This window comes from Phocoena sinus, chromosome 7 (assembly GCF_008692025.1).
Source record: "Phocoena sinus isolate mPhoSin1 chromosome 7, mPhoSin1.pri, whole genome shotgun sequence".
NCBI lineage: Eukaryota > Metazoa > Chordata > Mammalia > Artiodactyla > Phocoenidae > Phocoena > Phocoena sinus.
Genome location: NC_045769.1, coordinates 109,647,762 through 109,673,226, shown reverse-complemented (window position 1 = coordinate 109,673,226; position 25,465 = coordinate 109,647,762). Strand labels below are relative to the sequence as shown.

General features: G+C 38.4%; 1 protein-coding gene across 6 annotated transcripts in view; it reads left to right on the top strand.

The window, feature by feature from the left end:
- IWS1 (interacts with SUPT6H, CTD assembly factor 1) overlaps positions 1-25,465 on the top strand; it is a 48,927-nt gene that overhangs the window by 4,878 nt on the left and 18,584 nt on the right. For all 6 annotated transcript variants that reach the window (XR_004350690.1, XR_004350689.1, XM_032637213.1 and 3 more), the window contains exons 3-6: positions 16,111-17,182; positions 19,061-19,250; positions 19,797-19,854; positions 25,187-25,284. Coding sequence is in view for 4 of the 6 variants with exons in the window: in XM_032637213.1 (XP_032493104.1) it covers positions 16,111-17,182; positions 19,061-19,250; positions 19,797-19,854; positions 25,187-25,284 (1,418 nt within the window). In the remaining 2 variants the exon portion in view is untranslated. The remainder of the gene's footprint in view (positions 1-16,110; positions 17,183-19,060; positions 19,251-19,796; positions 19,855-25,186; positions 25,285-25,465) is intronic.

Here is a 25,465-nt window from a genome sequence, read left to right as displayed (position 1 = left end):
GTGTTCCTTCTCTAAGGGAGAATCTGCTCCCTTGCCTTCTCTAGCTGTACAGGCCTTGGCATATGGCTTCTTCCTCCATCTTCAAAGCTAGAACTGTAGCATCTTTAAATCTCTCAGACCTTTGCTTGTGTTCTCACATGTCTGTCTCTTACTCTGACCCTTCTGCCTCCCTCCCATAAGGACCCTTTGTAATTATACTGGGCCTACTCAGATAATCCAGGGTAATCTTCCTATCCTTAATTACATCTGCACATCCCTTTTGCATATCTACATGTTCTGGGGATTAGGATGTGGACATCTTTTGTGGGGGCATTGTTTTGCCTGCTGCAAGATGGTACTCACAACGTGATTTTTCCAAATAATGTTTTTCCCGTTTGCATTTTGGAGTTCAGGCTAGTTGTGGTTTGTTTTTTTGGTTTGTTTTTTAATTCATTTTATCTATAATACTCATTCTGCATGTGTTTCTTTAGATCTCTAAGGAAACTTAAAAAAGATCAAGATAATATTTTAAAACAATGCAAAAAATATGATAAAAAAAAATCAAAATCTTAAAGTCAGGATCAGTAACAGTGCTTTACTGGTCCATATTGGAGCCTGAAGCAAAAGGAAAACTTAGTCGTATGTATGCTAGTATTTAAATTTTGATATTTTTTTCATCGTGGATTTTTGTGTGAAATTTGACTTTTAAAAATATCACTTTTTTTTTTCAAATATCTTTATTGAGGTAAATTTACATACCATACAATTCACCCATTTTAAAGTATACATTTCAGTGGTCTTTAGTGTATTCACAGTAGTACCGCCATCACCATAGTCAATTTTAGAATATTTTCATCACATTGAAAAGAAACCCTTTAGCTGTTACCTCCTTATCACCCCCACCCCCCAACCCCTCCTTGTTCTGGACATTTCATATGAATGGAACTACATAACATGTGGTCTTTTGTGACTGGCTTCTTTCACTTAATGCTTTCAATGTTTATCCAAGTTGTAGCATGTATCAGTACTTCATTCCTTTTTGTGATCAGTAATATTCCATTCTTTGGATATACCATATTTTGTTTATCCCTTTGTCAATTGATGGACATTTAAGTTGCTGCTACTGTTTTTCACATTTGCTGCATCAGTTTACATTTCCACCAACAGTGCACAAGTGTTCCCTTTCCTCCCCATCCTCCCCAACACTTGTTATTTCTTGTCTTTTTTTTTTTTTTCTTTGCGGTACGCTGGCCTCTCACTGTTGTGGCCTCTCCCATTGCGGAGCACAGGCTCTGGATGCGCAGGCTCAGCGGCCGTGGCTCATGGGCCCAGCGGCTCCACGGCATGTGGGATCTTCCCAGACCGGGGCACAAACCCGTGTCCCCTGCATCGGCAGGAGGACTCTCAACCACTGCGCCATAAGAGCTGGTGTGAGGTAATATTGTAGCTTTGATGTGCATTTCCGTGATGATGATTGATCTTTTCATGTGTCTGTTGGCTGTCTGTATGACTTCTTTGGCCAAATGTCTATTCAGATCCTCTGCCCATTTTGTTATTGGGTTATTTGTTTTTTTAATGTTGAGTTGTATGAATTCTTTGTGTATTTTGGATATTAACCCCTTATCAGATATATTTTTTGCAAATATTCTATTAAGTAGGCGGCCTTTTTGTTTTGTTGATAGTTTCCTTTGCTATGCAAACTTTTAGTTTGATATAGTTCCTTTGTTTACTTTAGCTTTTGTTTCCCTTTCCTGAGGAGACATATCCAAAAAACATTGCTAAGACCAGTGTCAGAGAGTGCACTGCATATGTTTTCTTCTAGGAGTTTTATGGTTTTAGGTCTTACATTTAAGTTTTTAACCCATTTTGAGTATACTATTGTATATGGTGTGAAAGTAATCCAGTTTGATTCTTTTTCATGTAGCTGTCCACTTTTCCCAACACCATTTATTGAAGAGACTATTCTTTCTCATTGTATATTCTTGGCTCCTTTGTTGTAGATCATTTGACCATATATCCATGGGTTTGTTTCTGGGCTCTCTATTCTGTTCGGTCGATCTATGTGTCTGTTTTCTATGCCAGTGTTAACACTGTTTTGACTACTGTAGCTTCGTAATATAGTTTGAGATCTGGGCATATAACGCCTCTGGATTTGTTCTTTCTCAAGATTGTTTTGGCTATTCAGTATCTTCTGTGGTTCCATAGAGATTTTAGGATTATTTTTTCTAGTTTTTTGAAAAATGTCATAATTTTGAAATGGATTGCATTAAATCTGTAGATTGCTTTGGGTAGTATGGTCATTTTAACAATATCAATTTTTCTAATCCATAAGCACATAATAGCTTTCTTTTTATTTGTGTCTTCAATTTTTTTTTATCAGTGTCTTACAGTTTTCAGTGTACTCTCCTTGTTAAATTTATTCCTAGATTCTTTTACTCTTTTTGAGGCAATTATAGATGGGATTGTTTTTTTAATTTCTTTTTATAGTTCATTGTTAGTGTAAAGAAGTGCAACAGATTTTTGTATATTGATTTGTATCCTACAATTTTACTGAATTCATTGATTAGTTCTGTCAGTTTTCTGGTGGAGTCTTTAGGGTTTTCTCTATATATTATGTCATCTGCAAATAAAGACCATGTTACATCTTCCTTTCTGATTTGGATGCCTTTTCTTTTTCTTGCCTAATTGCTAAGCCTTCCAATACTGTGTTGTATAAAAGTGGTGAGAGTGGGCATTCTTGCCTTGTTCCTGATCTTAGAGGAAAAGCTTACACCTTTGCACCATTGAGTGTGATGTTGGCTGTGGGCTTGTCATATGGCCTTTATTATGTTGAGATACATTCTCTCTTTACCCAGTTTGTTAAGAGTTTTTGTCATGAATCAACGTTGAATTACTTTTTTTTTGCATCTGTTGAGATGACCATGTGATTTTTAGCTTTCATTTTGTTAATATGGTATATCACATTGATTGATTTGTGGATGTTGAACCATCCTTGCATCCCTGGAATAAATCCCATTTGACCATGGTGTATGATTCTTTTAATGTATTGCTGAATTTGGTTTGTTAATAATTTGTAGAGGATTTTTGCATCTATGTTCATCAAGGATATTGACCTGTAATTTTCCTTTCTTGTGTCCATGTCTGATTTTGGTATCAGGGTAATGCTGGCTTCATAAAATGAGTTTGGAAGTGCTCCCTCCTCTTCAATTTTTTGGCACTCTTTGAGAAGGACTGGTATTAATTCTTCTTTAAATGTTTGGTGGAATTCACCAGTAAAGCCATCTGGTCCTGAACTTTTCTATGTTGGATGGTTTTTGATTACTGATTCCATCTCTTCACAGTAATCAGTCTATTTAGATTTTCTGTTTCTTCATGATTCAATCTTAGTAGCTTGTATGTTTCTAGGAACTTATCCATTTCTTACAGATTGTCCAGTTTCTCAGCATACAGTTCTTAGTTTTTATTATTCTCTGTGTTTGTGTGGTATCAATTGTAATGTCTCCTCTTTCCTTTATAGTTTTCTTTCCGTCCTCTTTTTTTCCTTGGTAAGTCTAGCTAAAGGTTTGTCTATTTGTTTATCTTTTGTAAAAAAAGAGGTCTTAATTTTATTGACCTTTCTATTGTCTTTTTAGTCTCTATTTCATTTATTTCTGCTCTGATTTTTGTTATTTTTTTTTCTTCTAATAATTTTGGGCTTAGTTTCTTTTTTCTAGTTCCTTGGGGTGTAAAGTTGATATTTGAGAGATTTTTTTTTTTATGTAGGCATTTATTGCTGTAAGCTTCCGTCCTAGAACTGCTTTGCTGTATTCCATAAAGTTTGGTATGTTATATCAATATTTCCATTTTCATTTGTCTCAAGATACGTTTTGAATTCTTCTTTGACTCATTGGTTGTTTAGCAACATGATGTTTGATCTCCACATGTTTGTGAAATTTTCAGTTTTCTTCTCGTACTTCTCATACTCATACTCATTTCTACTTTCATACCATTGTGGTCGGAAAAGAAGTTTGGTATGATTTCAATCTTCTTAAATTTATTAGGACTTACTTTGTGGCCTGACGTATGATCTGTACTCGAGATTGTTCGTGTGCACTCGAGAAGAATGTGTACTCTGCTCCTGTTGGATGGAACGTTCTGTAAATGTCTGTTCAGTCCATTTGGCCTAACGTGTGGTTTAAGCCCAATATTTCCTTATTGATTTTCTGTCTGGATGATCTATCCATTGTTGAAAGTGAGGCATTGAAGTTCCCTACTGTTATTGTGTTGATAGTTTATTTCTTCCTTTAGGTCTGTTAATATTTAGGTGCTCTGATGTTGGGTGCATAAATATTTACAAATGGTAAATCCTCTTGTTGGATTAACTCTATTATCATTATACAATATAATGACTTTCTTTGTATCTTATTATAGTTTTTGGCTAAAAGTCTATTTTCTCTGATTATAAATATAGCTACCCCTGCTTTCATTTGGTTTCCATTTGCATGGAATATCTTTTTCCATCCTTTTTTTTTCAGTCTGCGTGTGTCCTAAAAGCTGAAGTGAGTCTCTTGTAGACAGCATATAGTTCAGTTTTTGTTTTTGTTTTTCCCATCCATTTAACCACTCTATCTTTTGGTTGAAGAATTGAGTCCATTTACATTTAAAGTAAATATTGATAGGTAGGGTCTTATTATTGCCATTTTGTTCTTTGTTTTCTCATTCCTTTTTTCCTTCTCCCCGCTCTCTTCCTTTGTGGTTTGATGATTTTCTGTGAGCGGTATGCTTAGATTACTTAAAAAAATTTTTTTGTATATCTAGTATACCTTTTTGCTTTGTGGGTTACCATGAGGCTTATGTAAAATATCTTATACCAGTCTATTTTAAGCTGATAACTTCAAGTACATGCTAAAGTTACACATTTTTGCTCTCCCCCACATTTTATGTTTTTGATGTCACACTTTGTCTTTTTCTCTAGTGTACTCGTTAACAAATTATTGTAGTTATATTTTTAATACTCTGTGCAATTTTAATTTCTTTAATAATATTTTTACTATGGTTTTGAGGTTTTTTTTTTTTTTAGTGGTAGCTCTACGGTTTACCACATATATTAATCAGAATCAGCTTCAGATTTATAGTAGCTTAATTCCAATGGTATATAGTAAGGTTAGTACTATGTGGCTCTTATTCTTTTTCTCTTTTTATAATATTATTGTTATACATATTATATTTATTAATGCTAAAATCCAACAATGCATTGTTATAGAAGTTATTTCCTTAGTGTAATACAGGTTTGTTCCCACCCACCTTCTTTCTACTGTCATTGGTCTTAGGTCCAGCAATACAGTATATACATATTACTTTATGCAACTGTTAAATAAATCAGTTAAATTAAGAAAGGAAAAAATATGCATTTATACTGTCTTTCATAATTACACAGTTACCTTTACTGGTGCTTATTGTTTTTTCATGTGGATTCACTGAGGTCACTTGCTTTCAGCCTGAAGAACTTCCTTTAGCAGTTCTTGTATGGTGGGTCTGCTTGACAAATTCTTTCCTTTTCTTGGTTATCTACAAAAGTTTTCATTTCTTTTTTGTTAATTATTTTTGAAAGATAGCTTTGTTGGTTATAGGATTCTTAGTTGATAGTTTTTATTTCAGCACTTAGAATATGTTATCCCACTGCTTTCTGCCTCCAATTTTTCCATTGAGGAGTCAGCTGTTAATCTTACTGGGTTACTCTTATAGGTGATTAGTCAAATTTCTATTTCTATATATATTCTCTATTTGATATGATATTGTCATCATGCCTTTATTTTTTTTAACATGTTTACAAATGGCCACTTTGAAGTCTTTTCCTGATAAATCTGATATCTGGTTGCTCACACAGGCAGTTTCTATTGCCTGCTTTTTTCCTGGTTATGGGTCATACTTTCCAGTTTCTTTGCATGCCTTTTAATTTATTGTTGGAAACTGGACATTTTAGAGTAATTGTTTAGTGACTAGCTGGATGATTGTAGTGAATACTGTTTCCTCACCCACAGTTTTAAGTCTCTGGTGTTGCATCCTCAGAGATGTGCAGTTTGGGACATGCTCACAGTCGCCTGGGATGACAGTGGTATTAGTAGGGCTCTTTTTTGCTCTTTCTCTGACCACAATCAGCTGTTAAAACTCCACTGATGGGGCTTCCCTGGTGGCGCAGTGGTTGGGAGTCTGCCTGCCAATGCAGGGGACACGGGTTCGTGCCCCTGTCCGGGAAGATCCCACATGCCGCGGAGCGGCTAGGCCTGTGAGCCATGGCCACTGAGCCTGCGCGCCTGGAGCCTGTGCTCCGCAATGGGAGAGGCCACAATAGTGAGAGGCCCACGTACTGCAAAAAAAAAAAAACCAAAAAAAAAACTCCACTGATGGCTCTGTTATTTCCAGCCATGCCCTGTGGCATAAATTGCTCAACAAGTTAGTCTAATCAAATTCTGGCTCCTTTGAAGGAATAATTTCTGAGGTCTGTGTTTGCTTTGTTTTGACCTCAGGATGGCTCCTCCCAGCTGTATTATTACCTGGTTATCTCCTGCAAACTAGCTGGCCTACAGTTTATTCTGTATTTTGAATCTCCTTCTAAGTGCCTTCCACCAGTTTCCAGTGTTAGTGAAAGTGCCTTAGCCTGAACGTCCCCAAGCTTGGTTACAAATGGAGTTGGTTTCTTTGGGGGAAAATTAGAAGCTATCTACTTTACTGCCTGCTTTTTCCCCAAGCAAAATCTCTGAGCCGGGGCTCTGGAGTTTGTGGTAGGGGGTGGGGAGAGGGTGACGGCAGGTTTCTTTCTGAGTGACATCCCAGTTCTAGAAGCCGAGCTCTCAGTGTGCAGTGGGGATTTGATAGCAGCCTGAGGTGCTCCTGGCTTGCCTCTCTTGGCATGGAACCACTGTCACACAAATTGGGGCAAGGGTGATCAGGGCCCCAGTATTGTCAGTGTGCTGTACCCAAAGCAGAGCCTTCTTACTGTGATTGAGTGCTGGGCAGAAGATGGGAGCCCCCACTTGCAACTACATTTGCCTGGAACTTACCTTCAGCAGCAGGTAGCTGGAGGCAGAATGAGAAATGCTGATATCGGGCTCTTCCTGGGAAGACACCCTGCCCCTGGAAGCTAGAGGGAAAGAGTACCCTTTGTTTTTGGCTGCAACAGCCTGGAGTAGAGCCTTTCTGACTGAGCTGTGAAGTTGAAAGTGAGGAATGGTCTTGGTTCAGATACCAGATACTTCTGCTTCTCTTACCAAAATTTTGTAGATCTTCTTGGATAGATGTTTCTTTATTCTCTCTTTGTCTTTAGGACCATTTCCAGGGGTTTTGAATAGTTGTTTTTAAATACTTTTAACCAGTTTCACTGGAGAGTGGGTCAGCAGAGCTTTTCATTTTCATATCAGAAGTCCTCATCTGGCTTCATTTTTATCTCTTCTAATCATTGGTCAAACCTCTCCATATTCCCCAATTCACATTCCAGAAGAACCCAGGATGCTTTACTTGTCTATTACCACAGTCTCTGTTCAGGCCATTTGGCTCTTTCATCTCACTGGGTCTCCTGCCTGTGTGTGTGTGGGTCCTGTCTGTGGCCTCCTCTGCATGGAGAGCAGCCCAGTGCTGCTTTCCTAAACAGGTGATTCTGAGTAAGCCAACTGTTGGCATTTGGAGGCAGGCCTGTATATTGCAGGACATTTAGTATCTTGGTTCCCAAACATTAAATAAAATGGTAGTAACATATCCTCTCCAGTCATTGCCAACCAAAAATGGTCCCTCGCATTCACAAATGCCCCCTTAGGGGAGAACCTAGAGCTACCCTTAGGCTGAGAACACTGAAATGGACAAATGATGTGTAGAAAGCATAAGAAAGGAAACAAGAAGTATCCAGCAATATAAAAAACTAGTGATTAAAATATAAATAGAACATTTGTAAGAATGGCAATGCGTCCATTCAAATTGTTTTCAAAGAATATTTTGTGACATGGGAGAATTCAGTGTGTTACAGCCATTAAATTAATTGTGATTCTAGATCCTTGTTTACTTTTTTAAAGTAAATTAACACAAAGAAAAGATTGGGAAGAAATTCCTTGTAAAAATTAGAAATGATGGTGATCTTTGGGTTATTAAAGGTGATTTTAATTTTCTTTATACTTTCCTGTGTTGGCACATTTAAAATCAAAGGGAGAATAGTTAGAATAACTGTCCCATCATTTTATATGGTTACCTATTTTTACTAGCATGCGTCAAATAATTTAAAATATACTTTAAAATTACAGAAAGGGCACATACAAAGGGCCATGGGAGGATGGGAGGGTGGGCTGAGTGGACTCTGAGGAACGAGTCTGACATTATTGCCAGATGGAGAAGCCGGTTAGGGGTGCTGGTGATGATTCTAGCTGGAGAGAGCCGCAGGTTCAAAGGCCTAGAATTGAGAAGGACTTGTTATATTTCAAGAATGAGTGTTGTGACCTGGAAAGTGGGATAGCTTAATGGAAGATGATACTGAAGAATTGTTTGGGTTAGATGGTATAACAGCAAATCTCTCTTAGGTGATGATGATAAAATTTTGTATTTGCATAGCTCTTCAGAGTGAAAGGCAGTGTGATGGCCAAAGTGTAGTTTCATATATTGGCTTTGCCACTTAATAACCATAATGACTGTCAGCTCCTAGAAAAATTATTTCATCTCTGAGCCTTAGCTCCACCATCTTGACAGTGGGTTAAAATAATTATTATGAGGGCTAAGTAAAACTTATGTAGCAGCTCTGAAAATTGTAATAGCAGTTATGTAGGGGAGGCAAAATTTTACCCGTACCCATCTTAGGTTTTCAGCTGGAATTCTTTAACAAAAAGACATTAACAAGTGAAAAAAAACCGAGTTGATTAACATGTGCAGCATACATCACACAGGAGAAAACTCAACAGAGAGTAACTCAAAGCAGTAGCTTAGAATTCTAGTTTATATAACATCTTCAACAAAGAGTAATAATTTTGTGGAGAAGTGACAGGACAAAGGAAAGCAGTTCTAGGCTTCCAAGGGTGACAGAGTGCGAAGGTAAATATATGGGAAGAAACTAATGTAGTAAAGTTTGTTTGCTGATTGCTCTGCTGGTGTCTTTGGGCTAATGACAGTCTGTCTCCAGTAATGGGAATATCCTGCCTTTTGAAGGAAAAGGAGGGAAGACAGAGAGAGCTACTCTTGTGTTTACTGCTTATTAATTGCCTTCAGATCAAAATTTTTATGTCAGAGGCATATTTTGAGGGGACATAATCTGATTTCCTTTAATTATTTTACAATTAGCCTCTATAGTAATTAGGCAGATTATTTCTTAGGGGGCTAGTTAAGAGTTAATCTTTATGAGGTTGAGGCCCACTGTTTTAAAGCAAAAGAGACTTACCTTATGAAATGAAATTTAAAAATAATATTCTTAAGTTTAGGCCTGGTTTCTTAAAGAAATGTATATATAAGCAATTGCAGTAATAAGTTGATTACATATTTAAATTATTTGTTTCTAGGTTATTAACATCTTTTGGGCTAGGTTTCTAAATATAGGGATATGAATATCAGGGGAGTTTTCAAGTATATTTATTCTGTGTAGAGCATTTTGAGAACTCAGAATCTTCACACAATGTTGACGGTAGGGCAGATAGGGAAAAGGGGAATGATTTTTTAGAAAATGTTTTGAATAGTCATCACTGGAAACACATTTTTTAATAAAGCAATTTGAGCATGAATGTGACCTAGTTATAACTAGTTGCCAGTTCCAATTCTTTTGTTGTTTTACTTGAATATTCTCTTGGGGACTTCACTGGTAGTCCAGTGGTTAAGACACCACACTTCCAGGGCAGAGGGCATGGGTTCGATCCCTGTTCTGAGAACTAAGGTCCCACATGCTGCAAGGTGCGGCCAAAAAAAAAAAAAAAATTCTCTTGAACAGTGTGAAATTACTTGTGGGTTGTGGTCAGCTGGTTTTTATTCCACAGAAATACATTGAAGGTAATAAGCATTTAAAAATACAGCTTGTCGGGCTTCCCTGGTGGCACAGTGGTTGAGAATCTGCCTGCTTAATGCAGGGGACACGGGTTCGAGCCCTGTTCTGGGAAGATCCCACATGCCGCGGAGCGACTGGGCCCGTGAGCCACAACTACTGAGCCTGCATGTCTGGAGCCTGTGCTCCGCGACAAGAGAGGCTGTGACAGTGAGAGGCCCGCGCACCGCGATGAAGAGTGGCCCCCGCTCGCCGCAACTAGAGAAAGCCCTCGCACAGAAAGGAAGACCCAGCACAGCCAAAAATAAATATAAATAAATAATTTTTTTAAAAAAAGAAAACTTTAAAAAAATAAAATTAAAATACAGCTTGTAGATTTCATCTGCATAGAAAAGTAGTGTTCCCTTCCTGAGGTTCTCACAGGAAAAAAGTAGTATGTGGGACAATCGAGGAAGAGGTTGTTTGGAAATGGCACATAGTTTCTCCTTGTTTTCTGACTGTAGGCAAAGCCTAGTGGGCACAACCATCCATCTGTCATTGAAGTTGGTGACAGCCCTGTTAGCTCCAACCTTACTTTGAATTGAGTAAAGATGGCAGTCTGCGGTCATTTGGATCTTTCCACAGAGAGGCTGTGCTAGTATAAGGAAAGTATTCCTATGGGGAGTAGATCAGAGCCCATAGAAGATTCTTGTTGGTTTTTGCCGTCCTTGTTTACCCTATTTCTTATCAGTTCTTTTGATTCCATCTACACTTCTTTTTTTTGTGTTAGGTTTCAGCCTTTGTCTTTGAGTCTACCAAATTGAGGAGAAGAATATTGTTTTGCTTTGGTTCTTTTTTGTTAAGCATTGTCTTGTGGGTTTGTTTTATTTCAGTGAATTTAATTTGAGTATCTTCTGTATACTGAAGGTAAAAGATAGTTTTTTGATCTTAAGGTCATTTATTCAATCATATTATGAAGGTAAATGTGTAAAAAATCACCTTTCAGTGAGGTAGAGATACAGGATGCTATGGGGACATGTAAGAAGGAATGACTGACCAGCTCAGCCTTCATAGATGATGTATTTGAGCTGAGTCTTGAAGGGTGAATGTTTTGTAATTAATAAGATATTTTTGTTATAAATGATTAACAACATGTATTGAATGCTCACAGGCACATGCTAACTACATTACATGCATTTGGTCCTCTGAACGGCCCTCTAAGTTATAGAAACTATTTCTGACTCTGTCATATTGAGGAATTGAGGTTTTGAGAAGTTAAGAAAATTTCCCTAGATTACACAGTAGAAGGTGGCTGCGAGCTAGTGTTTGGACCCCAGGTCTTACCGACACTAAAGTCCACGTTGTGAACTGTCACATTATATTGGGCAGAGTCCATTCTACCTAGAGAGGAGGATGGAAGAGGCTTCAGGAAGGGGGTATTTTTGCCTAGTGTTGAGGTATGAAAAGGACAAGGTGAGGTAAAAGCATGGAGGTAACAGTGAAGTTAGTGGTTCCATGTGTCTGCAGTAAAATTATAATGTGCGGTTAGAATCACTTGGATTAGATGTCAAAATGCAGATTCTTTGACCTCTTCCCCAAGCTTACTGTATTAATATCTGGAGGTGAGAAGCACAAAAATCTGTATGTTTTCCTCCAAAGCTCCCCAAGTTATTCTTATGCAAAAGTTTGGGAACTGCTGCTGCAGCACATAGGGTTGATGGTGGTGAGAGGGCAGAAATGAGTCTGGAGAGGTAGGCAGGAGTTTGCTTCATCATTATAAACTTTTCTCAGAGATTATTTATTTATTTATGGCTGCGTTGGGTTTTCGTTGCTGCACACGGGCTTTCTCTAGTTGCGGCGAGCAGGGGTTACTCTTCGTTGCGGTGAGCAGGGGTTACTCTTCGTCGCGGTGCGCGGGCTCCAGAGCGCAAGCTTAGTAGTTGTGACGCATGGGCTTAGTTGCTCCGCGGCCCATGGGATCTTCGCGGACCAGGGATGGAACTCGTGGCCCCTGCATTGGCAGGTGGATTCTTAACCACTGCACCCCTGGGGAAGTCCCCATTATAAACTCTTAGGCTTTGTGTAGACATTTTCTTTTTCTAGTACTCATCTGGAGTGCTTCTGTTTTTGACTGATTCAAAGATCAACCAGCTCTAAGATCAACAAAGGACACTGGTATACATCTTCATTTTGTTATGTGTGTGTGCGCTTGCTGTAAAGCTGGAGTTTCTCAGAGTCAAAGCCTTGCAGCATTCCAGGACCTACCCTGGATTAACAGCATTGTGTAGTAAAAACTGGATTTCCCAGATTCTTCCTTATGCTTTTAAGATGATATGTATTGACAAACTCCAAGATGAGGATTTCAAATATATCTTCTGGAACTAAGGTCCAATAAAACATGTTTTTGAAAATGCTCCTATACGTATTTCTTCATGGAATTTACTGTGTGACTTGGTGTTGAATGTTTTACCAATTTATGATGGAAGGTTAGAATGCAAGTTCAACAGTTTTGAGTTTCTTTTACTGGAAACAGGTGTCCTGAGTTGTTTGGTTCTTTACAAGGACTCCTATTTGACATTCTTATACTACTTTGTAATTTACAAATTGATGTTTGCCTTTACAGCAGTTTTATTATTTATTTTGTAATTTAAAAATGTTAATTATCTCTGCATGTATATTATGGCACTGGTCATAAAGAGTGTGTTACTGTTTGCTGAAATAAACGATCAGATCATTCATTATGGGTAACCAGAAGTTATTTATAACTACAATGTAAATGATCATAAGAGGGAAGTGTGAGGCATTATAGACATTTCTAAAGCCTCTGAGGACACTTAGAGTGCTCAATTTCTCTGACAGGTAAAATTAGGGATTTTTAAAAATATTATTAAGAAATAGCATTTAAATGGCAGCTTCTACTATTGATTTGTTGTACTCATATTTGACTTTTTAAAAACTGTATTTTGGATTTTTTTTAAGTTTGCAATTTAGACTAATTGCTGAAACCAGTCTAAAATTTTTGAGTAGTGTTTTGATAACTTTTAAGCTTAACTCTTTTCCCAAATCCTATGATGTCTTCACCTAACTGCCTTCTTTAACTTGAGTCTGTCGACCAGTACTTTCTTACTGCAGTGATTTCCCACGTTTTCCCCACTGTGCCACACATAATGGATAGATACTCAGGATTTTATGAGACTCCTCAAAAATTGATGGGAATTCATAAGTTTCACAGTCATGAATTACATGTAATGTCCTTGTAATGGTTGCTTGTTTGGAATGCATACACCATGTGTTGGGAAGTCCAGGGTAGAGTGTAACAGATAAGTTTTGGGAAGACTACTCAGTTCATGGTATCTCTCCTTTCTTTGGGAGTGGCTCCCAGTGCTGTGCCCCTGCTCTGGCATTGAGTCACAGAGTAACGACATCCTCTGTTGCCGTGGCCCGTTAGATTATGTCTCCTGGGAATTTAAAATTTAGATCCTGGACACTGAAATTTAGCAACGTGAGAGCTGAGTCATGTTATTGATAGTGCTCTAGTGAAAGGTCCTTGAGTTTCCTTTCCTAAGCTCTCTGAGCTGCCTTGGTTCCTACCCTTCTTGAGCCTTTAGCCATTTATTCCACTTTGATTCTGGAAAGATTGTTCTTTTTTTCTGGAGCTAGCCTGAGATGATTTCTGTTGTTTGCAGCTGAGTCACACACGAACATGTTGTTAGAGTTATGTCATGTGTATGCCATGGAAAGCATTCCAAAAGCCAGTTAACAATTTCCCCTTTTGCCTCCTGCTTTAGTTGCCTCTGCTGGTACCTGTATGTTTCGTCTTCTGCCCTCAGTAATGCAGTTAACTTCTTAATTCAGTCATCACAAACTAATTCCCAATACCTGTTGTCTACACACCTTTTATAGCTTAGTCTCATATAGATCACTTCCGGTAGGCTTTCAGAATGTCACATACCTTCATAACAGTGCATGTTATACTGTATTGTTATGGTATATTTGGCTGGCTTATTAGACAACATTTCCTTAAGGTCAGGCACTGAGACATGTTCAGCCTTGATTCCTAGCACCTGGCACGTAGTAGACATTAAACAAATACTTGTTGAGTTAATTATTCCTCACTTTAAATTATTCTCATTTAACTTTTTATTAAATGAGAAAATTAAGTAATTACTTTCTTACACAGTAAGTAAGTAGGTAAGTAAGTAATTACTTAGTAAGAATTTACTGTGATTTTGTATATACCAGACACCATTCTGTGCTCTGAAGCACAGAGTGTGCCTTCTCAGTGAAGAAAACAGACCAAAAAATGCCTGCCTTCTTAGGGCTTACATTCTGGATAGTTAATTTTTTCTTCTATATTCTTTTAAACTATAAAAGAATTAAATTCTGAAGTATGGCCAAGAGTAAGCTTCTACCAATATATAGAATACTATATCTTGTACTGTATCAAAAGGTTCTATGTTATTTCTCCTGTCCTAATTTAATAGATAAATGCCAGTTTCATTGGGGTAGTAGGATGTATGACTGACAAGGAATCCAGTGCTATGCTGTGAGTGTCCCATGATAATAAAAGAAAAGTATCTTTGGGAAATTTGAAAAGCTTATTATTTTAGAAAGTTTCCTGAATGTGTTATACTTGAATGAATATGTATAGCAGTTAATGTATCTTTGGAACTCTGTGCTATCAAGTTGGCAATGAAATATGGAGGGAAAAAACCCTCAAACATATTTTATAAGCTTATTTTATAATTTTTTGTACTCTTTCAGAAGTTGTAGACACAACATACTTAATCTTCTTTAAATGAGCCCGAAGCAAGTTAAAGTGTGGGTTTTGTGAAAACATTTTAATGCCTTTTATCTTGTCACTGTGTATTCTCTTACTGCTTAATTATTTCATTGCGTGATATGGTGGGCATATACTTTATTAAAGGCTCTTTGTTCCTTGAAAATTGATCTGTGGTAAGTTCAGGAAATGTCCGTCATATATTCTAAAGAAAAATATTTGGCTCAGGGCTTCCCTGGTGGCGCAGAGGTTGAGAGTACGCCTGCTGATGCAGGGGACACGGGTTCATGCCCCTGTCCGGGAAGATCCCACGTGCCGCGGAGCGGCTGGGCCCGTGAGCCATGGCCGCTGAGCCTGCGTGTCCGGAGCCTGTGCTCCGCAAGGGGAGAGGCCACAACAGTGAGAGGCCTGCGTACTGCAAAAAAAAAAAAAAAAAAAAAATTTGGCTCAGTAACTTTTAAGGGGGAAAACCCAAACACAGAAGTACTTTACTTTTTAAGCCAGAATATTAATTACCATGTTACTGAAAGTAAAGATACTATTATAGAAGGGAAAAAATTCCCCACATTCTAGTTATTAGTATTTTGGTATATTTAGTTTTATATATTTTTCTCTGCATTTAAAAAACATAGCTATAATATCAAATTTGTACCCTAGAGTTTTCAGATGACTTCATATAACATTATTTGTTAGTATAGCTAGATTAGTCAGTGTTTTCCCTAAAACTTAAACTTTTGTGCCAGGGTTACTGGATATATGTCCAAGACTGCTCTAAGCCTCAGTTTCTTATCATGAAAAATACTCTTGTGAGGAGTAAACTAGCAGGAGAGACCCTAACATGGTATTTGGCTCTATTAATTGCTCCTCTGCTCCTCTCTTCATTTGTTCAGATTCACTTGGGAGAATGTGCCCTAAGTATAATTTGGCCCTTTAAATAAAGTAAAGTTTTATAGTTCTCTTCCTTGAAAGAACTTTAACGTTATAAAACCCAAGAATGTTCCTTTTTTAAGAGAACTTGGGTACATGTTTGCTTGTATGTACTTAAAGAATATATTTAGGAGCTAGAATTATATGAGGAAGTTAAGGTTTATTTTTTGTTGTTGTTTAATCTAGCTTTTCAAAGTATAAGGTACCGTAGAGTAATCTGGGGGGCTGTGCTTTACAGATTCATGAAGGCAGGTTATCGTTCCTCATTTTGGGATCTAAACCATGCTACCATTTCACAGATGAATGGCCTTTTTAAAAGTGGGATGTTTCTATATACGTATAGGATGAGAATTCTACATTTAAGCATGCGTATTCCTGCTTTTTTTTTTAAGTTGAAAATTTTTAACATTTTTACTACCAAAGCTCTTTTTGCACTTTCCTAATTTTTTCTCCCTTGATTTTTCAGAATGAACCTAGTGATCGAGAAGATGGTCTCAACAAAAGACATCATGTGACAGACTCTGAGAACGATGACCCCTCAAATCTTAATGCCAGTGACTCTGAAAGTGAGGAGCTTCAAAGGCAAAAGGACAGTGACTCTGAATTCGAAGGGCATGCAGAGCCTCCTGCGAGTGATTCTGAAAACGAGGATGCCAATCACCACGGGAGCGACTCTGAGAATGAGGAGCCCAGGAAGTTACCTGTGAGCGACTCTGAAAACGAGGAGCTGCTTAATGGGCACGCAAGCGACTCCGAAAATGAAGATGTTAGGAAGCCCCCTGCCAGTGATTCAGAGGTTGAAGAGCTCCCCAAAAGTCCTGCCAGTTACTCGGAAACAGAGGATGCTCTAAAACCCCAAGTTAGTGACTCTGAGAGTGAGGAGCCCCCAAGACACCCAGCCAGTGACTCGGAAAATGAGGAGCTTCCCAAGCCTCGAGTTAGTGACTCTGAAAGTGAGGAGCTTCCCAAGCCTCGGATCAGTGACTCAGAAAGCGAGGACCCGCCAAGGCAGCAAGCCAGCGACTCGGAAAATGAGGAGCTTCCCAAACCCCGAATCAGTGATTCGGAAAGCGAGGACCCCCCAAGGCACCAAGCCAGTGACTCGGAAAATGAGGAGCTTCCCAAACCCCGAATTAGTGATTCGGAAAGCGAGGACCCGCCAAGGCACCAAGCCAGTGATTCTGAAAATGAGGAGCTTCCCAAGCCCCAAGCCAGTGACTCTGAGAGCGAGGAGCCTCAGAAGGGGCCTGCCAGCGATTCAGAAGCTGAGGCTGCCCCCAGACACAGACAGAAGCCGGAGTCTGATGAGGACAGTGACGGGGAGAATAAGAGAGAGGACACAGAAATGCAGGCTGACCCCTTTCATTCAGATGCCCATGTAGACAGGAAGCGGTTCCACAGTTCTGACAGCGAGGAGGAAGAACCAAAAAGGCCCAAAATTGACAGTGATGAGGATGAAGAAAAAGAGGGGGTGGAGGAGAAAGTAGCAAAGCGGAAAGCTGCTGTGCTTTCTGATAGTGACGATGAAGAAAAAGCGTGTAAGGGATTATTTTGGGCTGTTTATCCTTAGCTTTAATTTTATTTATTTATTTATTTACTTGGCTGCATCGGGTCTTAGTTGAGGCACACGGGCTCTCTAGTTGTGGAACGTGGGCTCCATAGCACACGGGCTCAGTAGTTGCGGCACGTGGGCTTGGTTTCCCCATGGCATGTGGGATCTTGGTTCCCTAATCAGGGATTGACCCTGTGTCCCCTGCATTGGAAGGCAAATTCTCCACCACTGGACCACCAGGGAAGTCCCTCCATAGCTTTACTTGTTGTCTAAGCTTATAACTATGAAGCATTGTTTCTTTTCCTGGAATGTTAGGTCTGTATTCTCTTATTCAACTTGATGTTCTAAAATATCACCAGGACACTGGTTTTCATTGGCAAGTGTTTCGGTTTTTTGTTTTGTTTTGTTTTTTGTTTTGGTGCTTTTGGCTGCACCATGTGGCTTGTGGAATCTTAGTTCCCCCACCAGGGATTGAACTCATGAGGTTGGCAGTGAAAGCCTGGAGTTCTAACCACTGGACCACCAGGGATTTCCCTCATTGGCAAGTCTTAATATTAAATTTCCTTTGAGTTCTAGCAGCATTTGTTAAGTTCTGACTGCCTCAAAATGATAAACTAGACTGCATTGCAATGGCAATATGAAAGATTTCTATGAAAATATAAATTTTTTAAAAGATTTTTTATTTATTAATTTATTTCTGGCTGCGTCAGGTCTTAGTTGCGGCATGTGGGACCTTTCGTGCAGCTCGCAGGCTCTTCGATGTCCGCGGGCTTCTCTCTAGTTGTGACTTGCAGATTTTCTCTCTCTAGTTGTGACGCACAGACTCCAGGGTGTGTGGGCTCTGTAGTTGTGGTGCGCGGGCTCCAGAGTGCATGGGCTCTGTAGTTTGCAGCATGCGGGCTCTAGTTGAGGTTTGCGAGCTCAGTAGTTGCGGCATGAGGGCTTAGTCGCCCCGTGTGGGATCTTAGTTTCCTGACTAGGGATCAAACCCACTTCCCCTGCATTGTAAGGCGGATTCTTTACCACTGGACCACCAGGGAAGTCCTTTTGTTTTTTTTTTTACTGGAAAGGGTAATGTTTCAAAAGAATACTTTTACATGAAAACCCAACCTTATCCAGAGTTAACTGTGGTCTCTTTTTTTTTTAATTTTTTTTTTATTTTTATTTTTTATTTTATTTTTTTTTTAACTGTGGTCTCTTTGACAGCTAATGCATTACATCCCATCTAGACAGTGACTGAGCTCCCATGGGTACCTGTCTTCAGTTGTTAAACATTGTTGAATGCCCAAATTCAAGGAAGTTTCTGAGGGACTCTATTTAGAGACTCCATGTCTCCACAAAATATTCCACTCTTTACTACTTGATTACTTTTTTATGAAACATCTTTTTGGGAAAAGGCATTTCTTTATAACCCGACAGTTGTTAAAGGAGAAGGGAAAAGAGCACCACACGTGCAGTTTACTAAGGTAGATGAGCAGTGATGGATGACTACTAAGGTAGATGCAGATAGAGCAGTGATGGATGACTGAGGAGCATGGGGATTCCACAAAAGAATATCCAAGCCTTTAGAGTTCTGCTAATATTAGGCAGCATAGAAGGGATTCTACTCTTATTTTCTCTGTTCCCCCAAAGGAAAGGTAGCTATTGATGCCAGTCTTCATCTTTTGGCCACTTTTTCCTATATAGCAGATAATTGTAAGATGACTCTGCGTCTTTTAGCTATGGATTTACTTTTTATTCTAAACTGTGTATCATGAGGCCTTTGGTTTTGGCCACGTACTGACATTTTAGAGCACCTGTTGTACTTAGTAATACAGTGACTGTGATGGAGTAAGATTAATGATGATTTTTTTTTTTTCAACAGCAACAAAGAAGAGTCGTGTTGTCTCTGATGCAGATGACTCTGACAGTGATGTTATGTCAGACAAATCAGGCAAAAGAGAGAAGACGATAGCATCTGACAGTGAAGAAGAAGCAGGGAGAGAATTGTCTGATAAGAAAAATGAAGAGAAGGACCTCTTTGGGAGTGATAGTGAGTCAGGGAATGAAGAAGAGTAAGTGGCAGTGTAACCTGAACTTCCCAGGCTTCATACAAGGCGGTACAGAGGGGTTTGTCTTTCAGGGTTTTTAAACTTGTGTTAAAATTCTGTGTTGAGGTGTAATACAATATACCCTGCCTAATTTCATGACCTTGGGGGATTCAGGATTTTAGGTCCTGAACTATTGCTGCATGCTACAACATGGATGAACCTCAAAAATATTATCTTAAGTGAAAGAAGTAAAGAGGACATGTTATCTGATTCCACTTATGTGAGGTTCAAGAACAGGCAAAACTAATCTGTGGTGGTGGAAATCAGAGTGGTGGTTGCCTCTGGGATGTTGATAGGGGGGACTGACTAGAAAGGGCCACAAGGGAACTTTCTGGGGAGATGGAACTGTTCTGTTAGGGTAAGGGTTACGTGAATGTGTCAAAACCCATTGAGATGGACACTTGAGCTCTGCATGTTTTACTGTTATTAAATTATACCCTATTAGAAAAATATTTTATGATTCCTATGCAAATGAGAAGAAAGCAAATGAAAGTTTTTTATATTTTCTAGAAATCTTATTGCAGACATATTTGGAGAATCTGGTGATGAGGAGGAGGAAGAATTTACAGTAAGTATTAGACAGAAAGATTTCCTCTTTGATTATGCTATGCTTTTTTTGTTTCTATGGCAGTGGGTGTCTAGTAGGAGATTCCAATAAGTAGAAATAAATAGCTATGATGTATCCAGTAGAAAAATCTAGAACAAAGGTATTCAGAAAGTGAAATAAAGGGGTCTACAAAGACATAAAAGGAAAATAACTGGCAAAATTGAATTAAAGGGAGGAAGGAACACATTAAGAGACAATGAAACGCGCTTTACAATGCTAAAGAGAAAGAATCACAGCAGTTACGGAGCTTCTGATGATAGCAATGGCACATGAGGTAATTTGGACCAGCCCTTCTGCTAAGGACAACTACAGAAGCTAGACAAAATGTTTAAAAAATCTGCTCATCATCATAAGAACTAGGTAACAAAGAATTACTAAGCCAAAAACCAGCAAAAGATAGAAACCTAAAGAGGTAAGCTCAGCATTTAGAACTGCTTTTTCTGGGATGTTCATCTACTCAAGCTGAGAGGCTAAATTTATTTTTGATTGCCTCAAGGCTTAAGAGAGAAAACTGGAAGGTCGGGGCCTGCTGAGGTTAGGGGACCCTGAAAACCCCATGCTCTGGATTGAGACTGCTAGGATTAAGGGTGAACTGGAAGTTAGAATAGCCTTTGCTCAGATTTTAGGCCATCTTTGAGTCATCTAGCAACATAGAGAACCTCAGTCTCAGAAGTTTTTTTGTTTTTTTTTTTAACATCTTTATTGGAGTATAATTGCTTTACAATGGTGTGTTAGTTTCTGCTCTATAACAAAGTGAATCAGTTATACATATGTTCCCATATCTCTTCCCTCTTCCGTCACCCTCCCTAAGTCTCAGAAGTTTGATTGCAGTGATTCTTAAACCATTGACTGGCTCTCAGCCACCTGACATATGCAAACAGAAATCCTTTCAGGGCAAAAGTAACATCATCACAGACCTCCAATTATTTCTGTAGTTTTTCAAATACACGGTACACACTTATCTGTAACATTTAAAAAGAAACAATAGTAACAGCAGATAACAGAAATAGACCTAGGGGCTTTAGATGTAGGAATTTTAGATATTGCCTTTAATATATATATGTTTAGCAAGGTAAAGGATTGAAAAGTTTCTTAGAGCAAACAGTTTTTTTTAAATACCTGAAAAAGAACCAAGTAGAAATTCTGGAACTTTGAAAATACAGTAACTGAAATTAAAAACTTGGTGGATGAGTTTAACAACAGATGAGACGTATTTGAAAAGAAAATGAGTGAACTGGAAGGTAAGTTAGAAGGAACTATGTAGAGGGACTTCCCTGGTGGCACCGTGGTTAAGACTCTGCATTCCCAATGCAGAGGGCCCAGTTTCAATCCCTGGTCAGGGAACTAGATCCCACGTGCATGCCACAACTAAGAGTATGCATGCCACAACTAAGGAGCCCACCTGCTGCAACTAAATAAATAAATAAATAGAAGGAACTAAGGAGCCCGCCTGCTGCAACCAAGACCTGCCACAACTAACTAACTAAATAAATAAATAGAAGGAACTGTGTAGAATGAAGCATTGATATTAGTGTGGAATATGTAAAAAATAAAACATAAATTATGCATGAGAAGGTTTAACAGAGTGACTTGGAATCCCAGGAGAGGGGAGGAAATGTATATGTATATATATCAGAAACAATATTTAAAGAAATGCTTCATAAAGCCATAGAGTCTAGAAGTTCTACAAATTGCAAGCAGGATAAAAACAAAGCAATCTCCACTTAAACATTGGGTTGGCCAAAAAGTTCGTTCGGGTTTTTCTGTAACTTTTTTTAAAAAAATTAATCATTATTTACTTCTGGTTGCACTGGGTCCCCACTGCTGCGCACGGGCCCTCTCCCCGTTGCAGCAAGCGGGGACCACTCTTTGCTGAGGCGTGGGGCCTCTCACTGTGGTGGCCTCTCCTGCCGCGGAGCATGGGCTCCAGGCGTGCGGGCCCCAGCAGCTGCGGCACACAGGACCAGCAGTTATGGCCCGCGGGCTCCAGAGCGCAGACTTAATAGCTGTGGTGCCCAGGCCCAGCTGCCCCGCGGCACATGGGATCTTCCTGGACCAGGCCCCGTACCCGTGTCCCCCGCACCGGCAGGCGGGCTCCCAACCACTGCACCACCAGAGAAGCCCGTAACTTTTTTTAAAATTAATTAATTTATTTGGCTGGGCCGGGTCTTAGTGGCAGCACGCGGAATCTTTAGTTGTGGTATGCAGGATATTTAGTTGCGGCATGCGGACTTTCAGTTGCGGCATGCATGTGGGATCTAGTTGCCTGACCACGGGTTGAACCCGGGCCCCCTGCATTGGGAGCGTGGAGTCATAACCAGTGGACCACCAGGGAAGTCCCTTTCTGTAACATCTTACAGAAAAACCTGAATGAACTTTTTGGCCAACCCAATACACCACAGGAAAATTGCAAGAAACCAAAGAAAACAGGAAAGTCTTTAAAGCAGCCAAAGGGGAAAAGATACTACATTCAGAGAGGCAACTGTTATTTTAATAGCTAACTTCTCAACAGAAGTAATAGCATCCAATAACTGCAAACTTAAAAGTTCTTTTATATTCAGTAAAAATTCTTTTCAGGAATGAAGATTCTCTGCTTATTTCATCTTACCAAAATGCCAACTGAAGGAAACACTAAAGGCAGAAAGAAAATCTCAGGTGGAAGGTCAAGGATGCAGGAAGGGAAAAAGAGCAACAAAAGCGTGTGGCTAGGTCTAAATGTGTAATGACCATCCAAAACAGAGTCACGTCTGGTGTGGTTTAAAATGCATATGAAATTAAAACATGACAACAGTGACAGATTGGGTGTTTACATGGAATTGAAATGTTCACAGGTCTTTGCAAATGTATGTAAAAGTACATTAGTAGTCTTTGGTAAGTTAGGATGTGCATTGTAATCTCTAAAAAGACTAATGGAATGTGTAACTTCCAACCTAATAGAGAGGGAAGAATGAAATAATAGAAGCTAGTCAATCCAAAAGAAAGCAAGAAAAGAGAAAAAGAAATATAGAACAGGGGGACATTCAGAAAGTAGTACATAGTAAGATAGCAGATATAAACTTTGATAATATCAGAAGTCACACTGAAATATATTAAGTGCTCCAATTAAAGGACAAATTAAAGACTGGATTTTTAAAACCAGCTATATATTAATTTTGAAATTCATCTGAAACAGAAGATAGAGTTGAAAATAAAAGGATGGAAAAAGGTACTCTCTCCAAACACTAGCCAAAAGAAAACTGGTGTAGCTTATATGAATATCAACGACGTAGACTTTAAGGCAAAAACCATTGTTCGAGATAAAGAGGGTCCCTTTATATTGAAAAAAGGGTTTAAAATTGTACCTAGCCGTGTACCTAGTAATATGGCTTTAAATATGTATAAGCAAAACAAAAATTGACAGAACTGTGAAGAGAATGAACAGATCTGTAATCTAAGTGGAATGTAAACAATGGAATAATCAAGACCAAAAAACCAGGAAAGATAGAAAAAGAAGTGTCTCTTTTTATATAATCCAGATATGAGCCCTTTGGAGATTATAAAAGATAAAAATATCTTCTGTTCAGTGGCTTGCATTTTCACTTTTTAAATGGAGTCTTTGATGAGCAAAAGTTCTTAATTTTAGTGTAAATCAGCTTTACCAGTCTTTTCGTTTATGTAGAAAGATTTTTGAATTGTAAGAAATTTTTGCCTATCCCCAAGGTTATAAAAATATTCTCCTGAGTTATTCTTTCGAAGCTTGATTATTTTATCTTTTTCATTTAGTTATATTGTCTACCTGGAATGGGCTTTTGTGTGCAGTATATATGAGATAGTCAAGATTTCCGCCCCCATTTGTAGTATCTAGTTGAACCAGACTATCCTTTTCCACTATTCTGCCATCTTTGTCATAAATCGAGTATGTATATATTTTCTAATCTGTTTCTGAAGTATCTTTTCTGTTCCATTGGTCTATCCTTGCACCATTAATGCATAACCCTTGATATTTGGTTATTTATGTCCTTTAAGGTTGTTATTCTCTAAGATTGTCTTGGCTTTTCTTGGTTCTTTGTATTTCCATATAAAATTTAAATCAAGCTTTTGCAAAATGTACAAACTATAGACAACATTTTCTGAATGCAATGAAATTAAAAATTAGTAACAAAATTAGCACATAAAAGCACCCTTGCCACCCCCAAATTTAAAACTTACTTGTTAAATAGTTCTTGTGTTAAAAAAAAAGTCAGTACTTTCATTACTAAAGCAAGAGAGGATGAAAGTAGATGAATTTAGAGTCTAATTCAAGATGGTAGAAAAATGGTAAATAAACCTAAAGAAAATAGAAAAGAATTCATTCAACAAATATTCAAGAGCTTGTATGCCAGAGATTGTTTGGACATTGCCCTCATGGGGCTTATACTCAGTTAAGCAACATTTTACAAGCATAAGATATGTTTCTCTAGTGTGGAGAGTGGACATCAACTTGATTATGGGTTCAGTTCAGTGTAGAAAACAGCATACTAGGGGAACCATTGGGGAGGCCTTTCTAAGTATAACATGAAAGTTGGAAGCTATAAAGAAAAGACTGACCATTTAAATTACATAAAAAATTAAAAATTATACCCAGAAAACATTACCATAAACAAAATCAAACTGTACAGATGTCAGGATTGTGCAGTTCCCGTCATGTAGCAAGGTCTAATTTCCCTAATTTTTAAAGAGATTTTCCTTACCAATAAGACAAAGATCCAATGGAAAACTGGCCATAGGATATTGAGAGTTCACAGAGAAATAGCAACAGATGGCTTTGAAACATGAGAAATGCCCAGCTTTACTCATAATAAGAGGATACAGAGAAAGCTACAGAGATGCCTTTTGTTTTTTTCAGTCCAGAGATTGCAAATATTAATGCTTGATAACCTGCCGTAGTAGTGGGAAGGTGAGGAAACAGGTGAATTTGTGCTTTCCTGGAAGGAGAGTTAATTTGGTGTAACCTCTATAGAAGACAGTTTGCAGATGTTTCTCAAAATTTCAAATACACATACCTAAATATCATCAGGGAAATGTTTAAATTATGGTTGCAGTTATTTGGTGAAATCATCTAAAGCCTTAAAAATGAAGAAGGACACAAGAAAACTAATAACACTAAGGGCTAGGGTGGGAGGGAGGTTTTTTTGCTATATGTCTTTTGATATCTTCTTAATTTTTATTCTTTATGAACGTATTACTTTAAAAATGCAGAAAATTAAGAGCAGTTACATAGAAGAGAGTCTGTAATGAGGTTGCGGTAACTCCGGCTAACTTACCCTTCCTTTAGGGTTTTAACCAAGAAGATTTGGAAGAAGAAAAAAGTGAAACACAGGTAAAAGAAGCAGAAGATTCAGATTCTGATGATAACATAAAGAGAGGAAAACAGTAAGTTTGTTTTATTTTTTAAAAGACTTTATTAAAGAGAACTTTAAAAATGAAGGTAGAGACTAACAAACTTTGTTTTCCTTATTTTGGTTCCTGATTAAGTGTAGGAGAGAATCTTCCATTTTTGTTCTCCCATCTACTTCTCTATATACAGTGCTGTCCAAAAATGATTTGCTGTTAT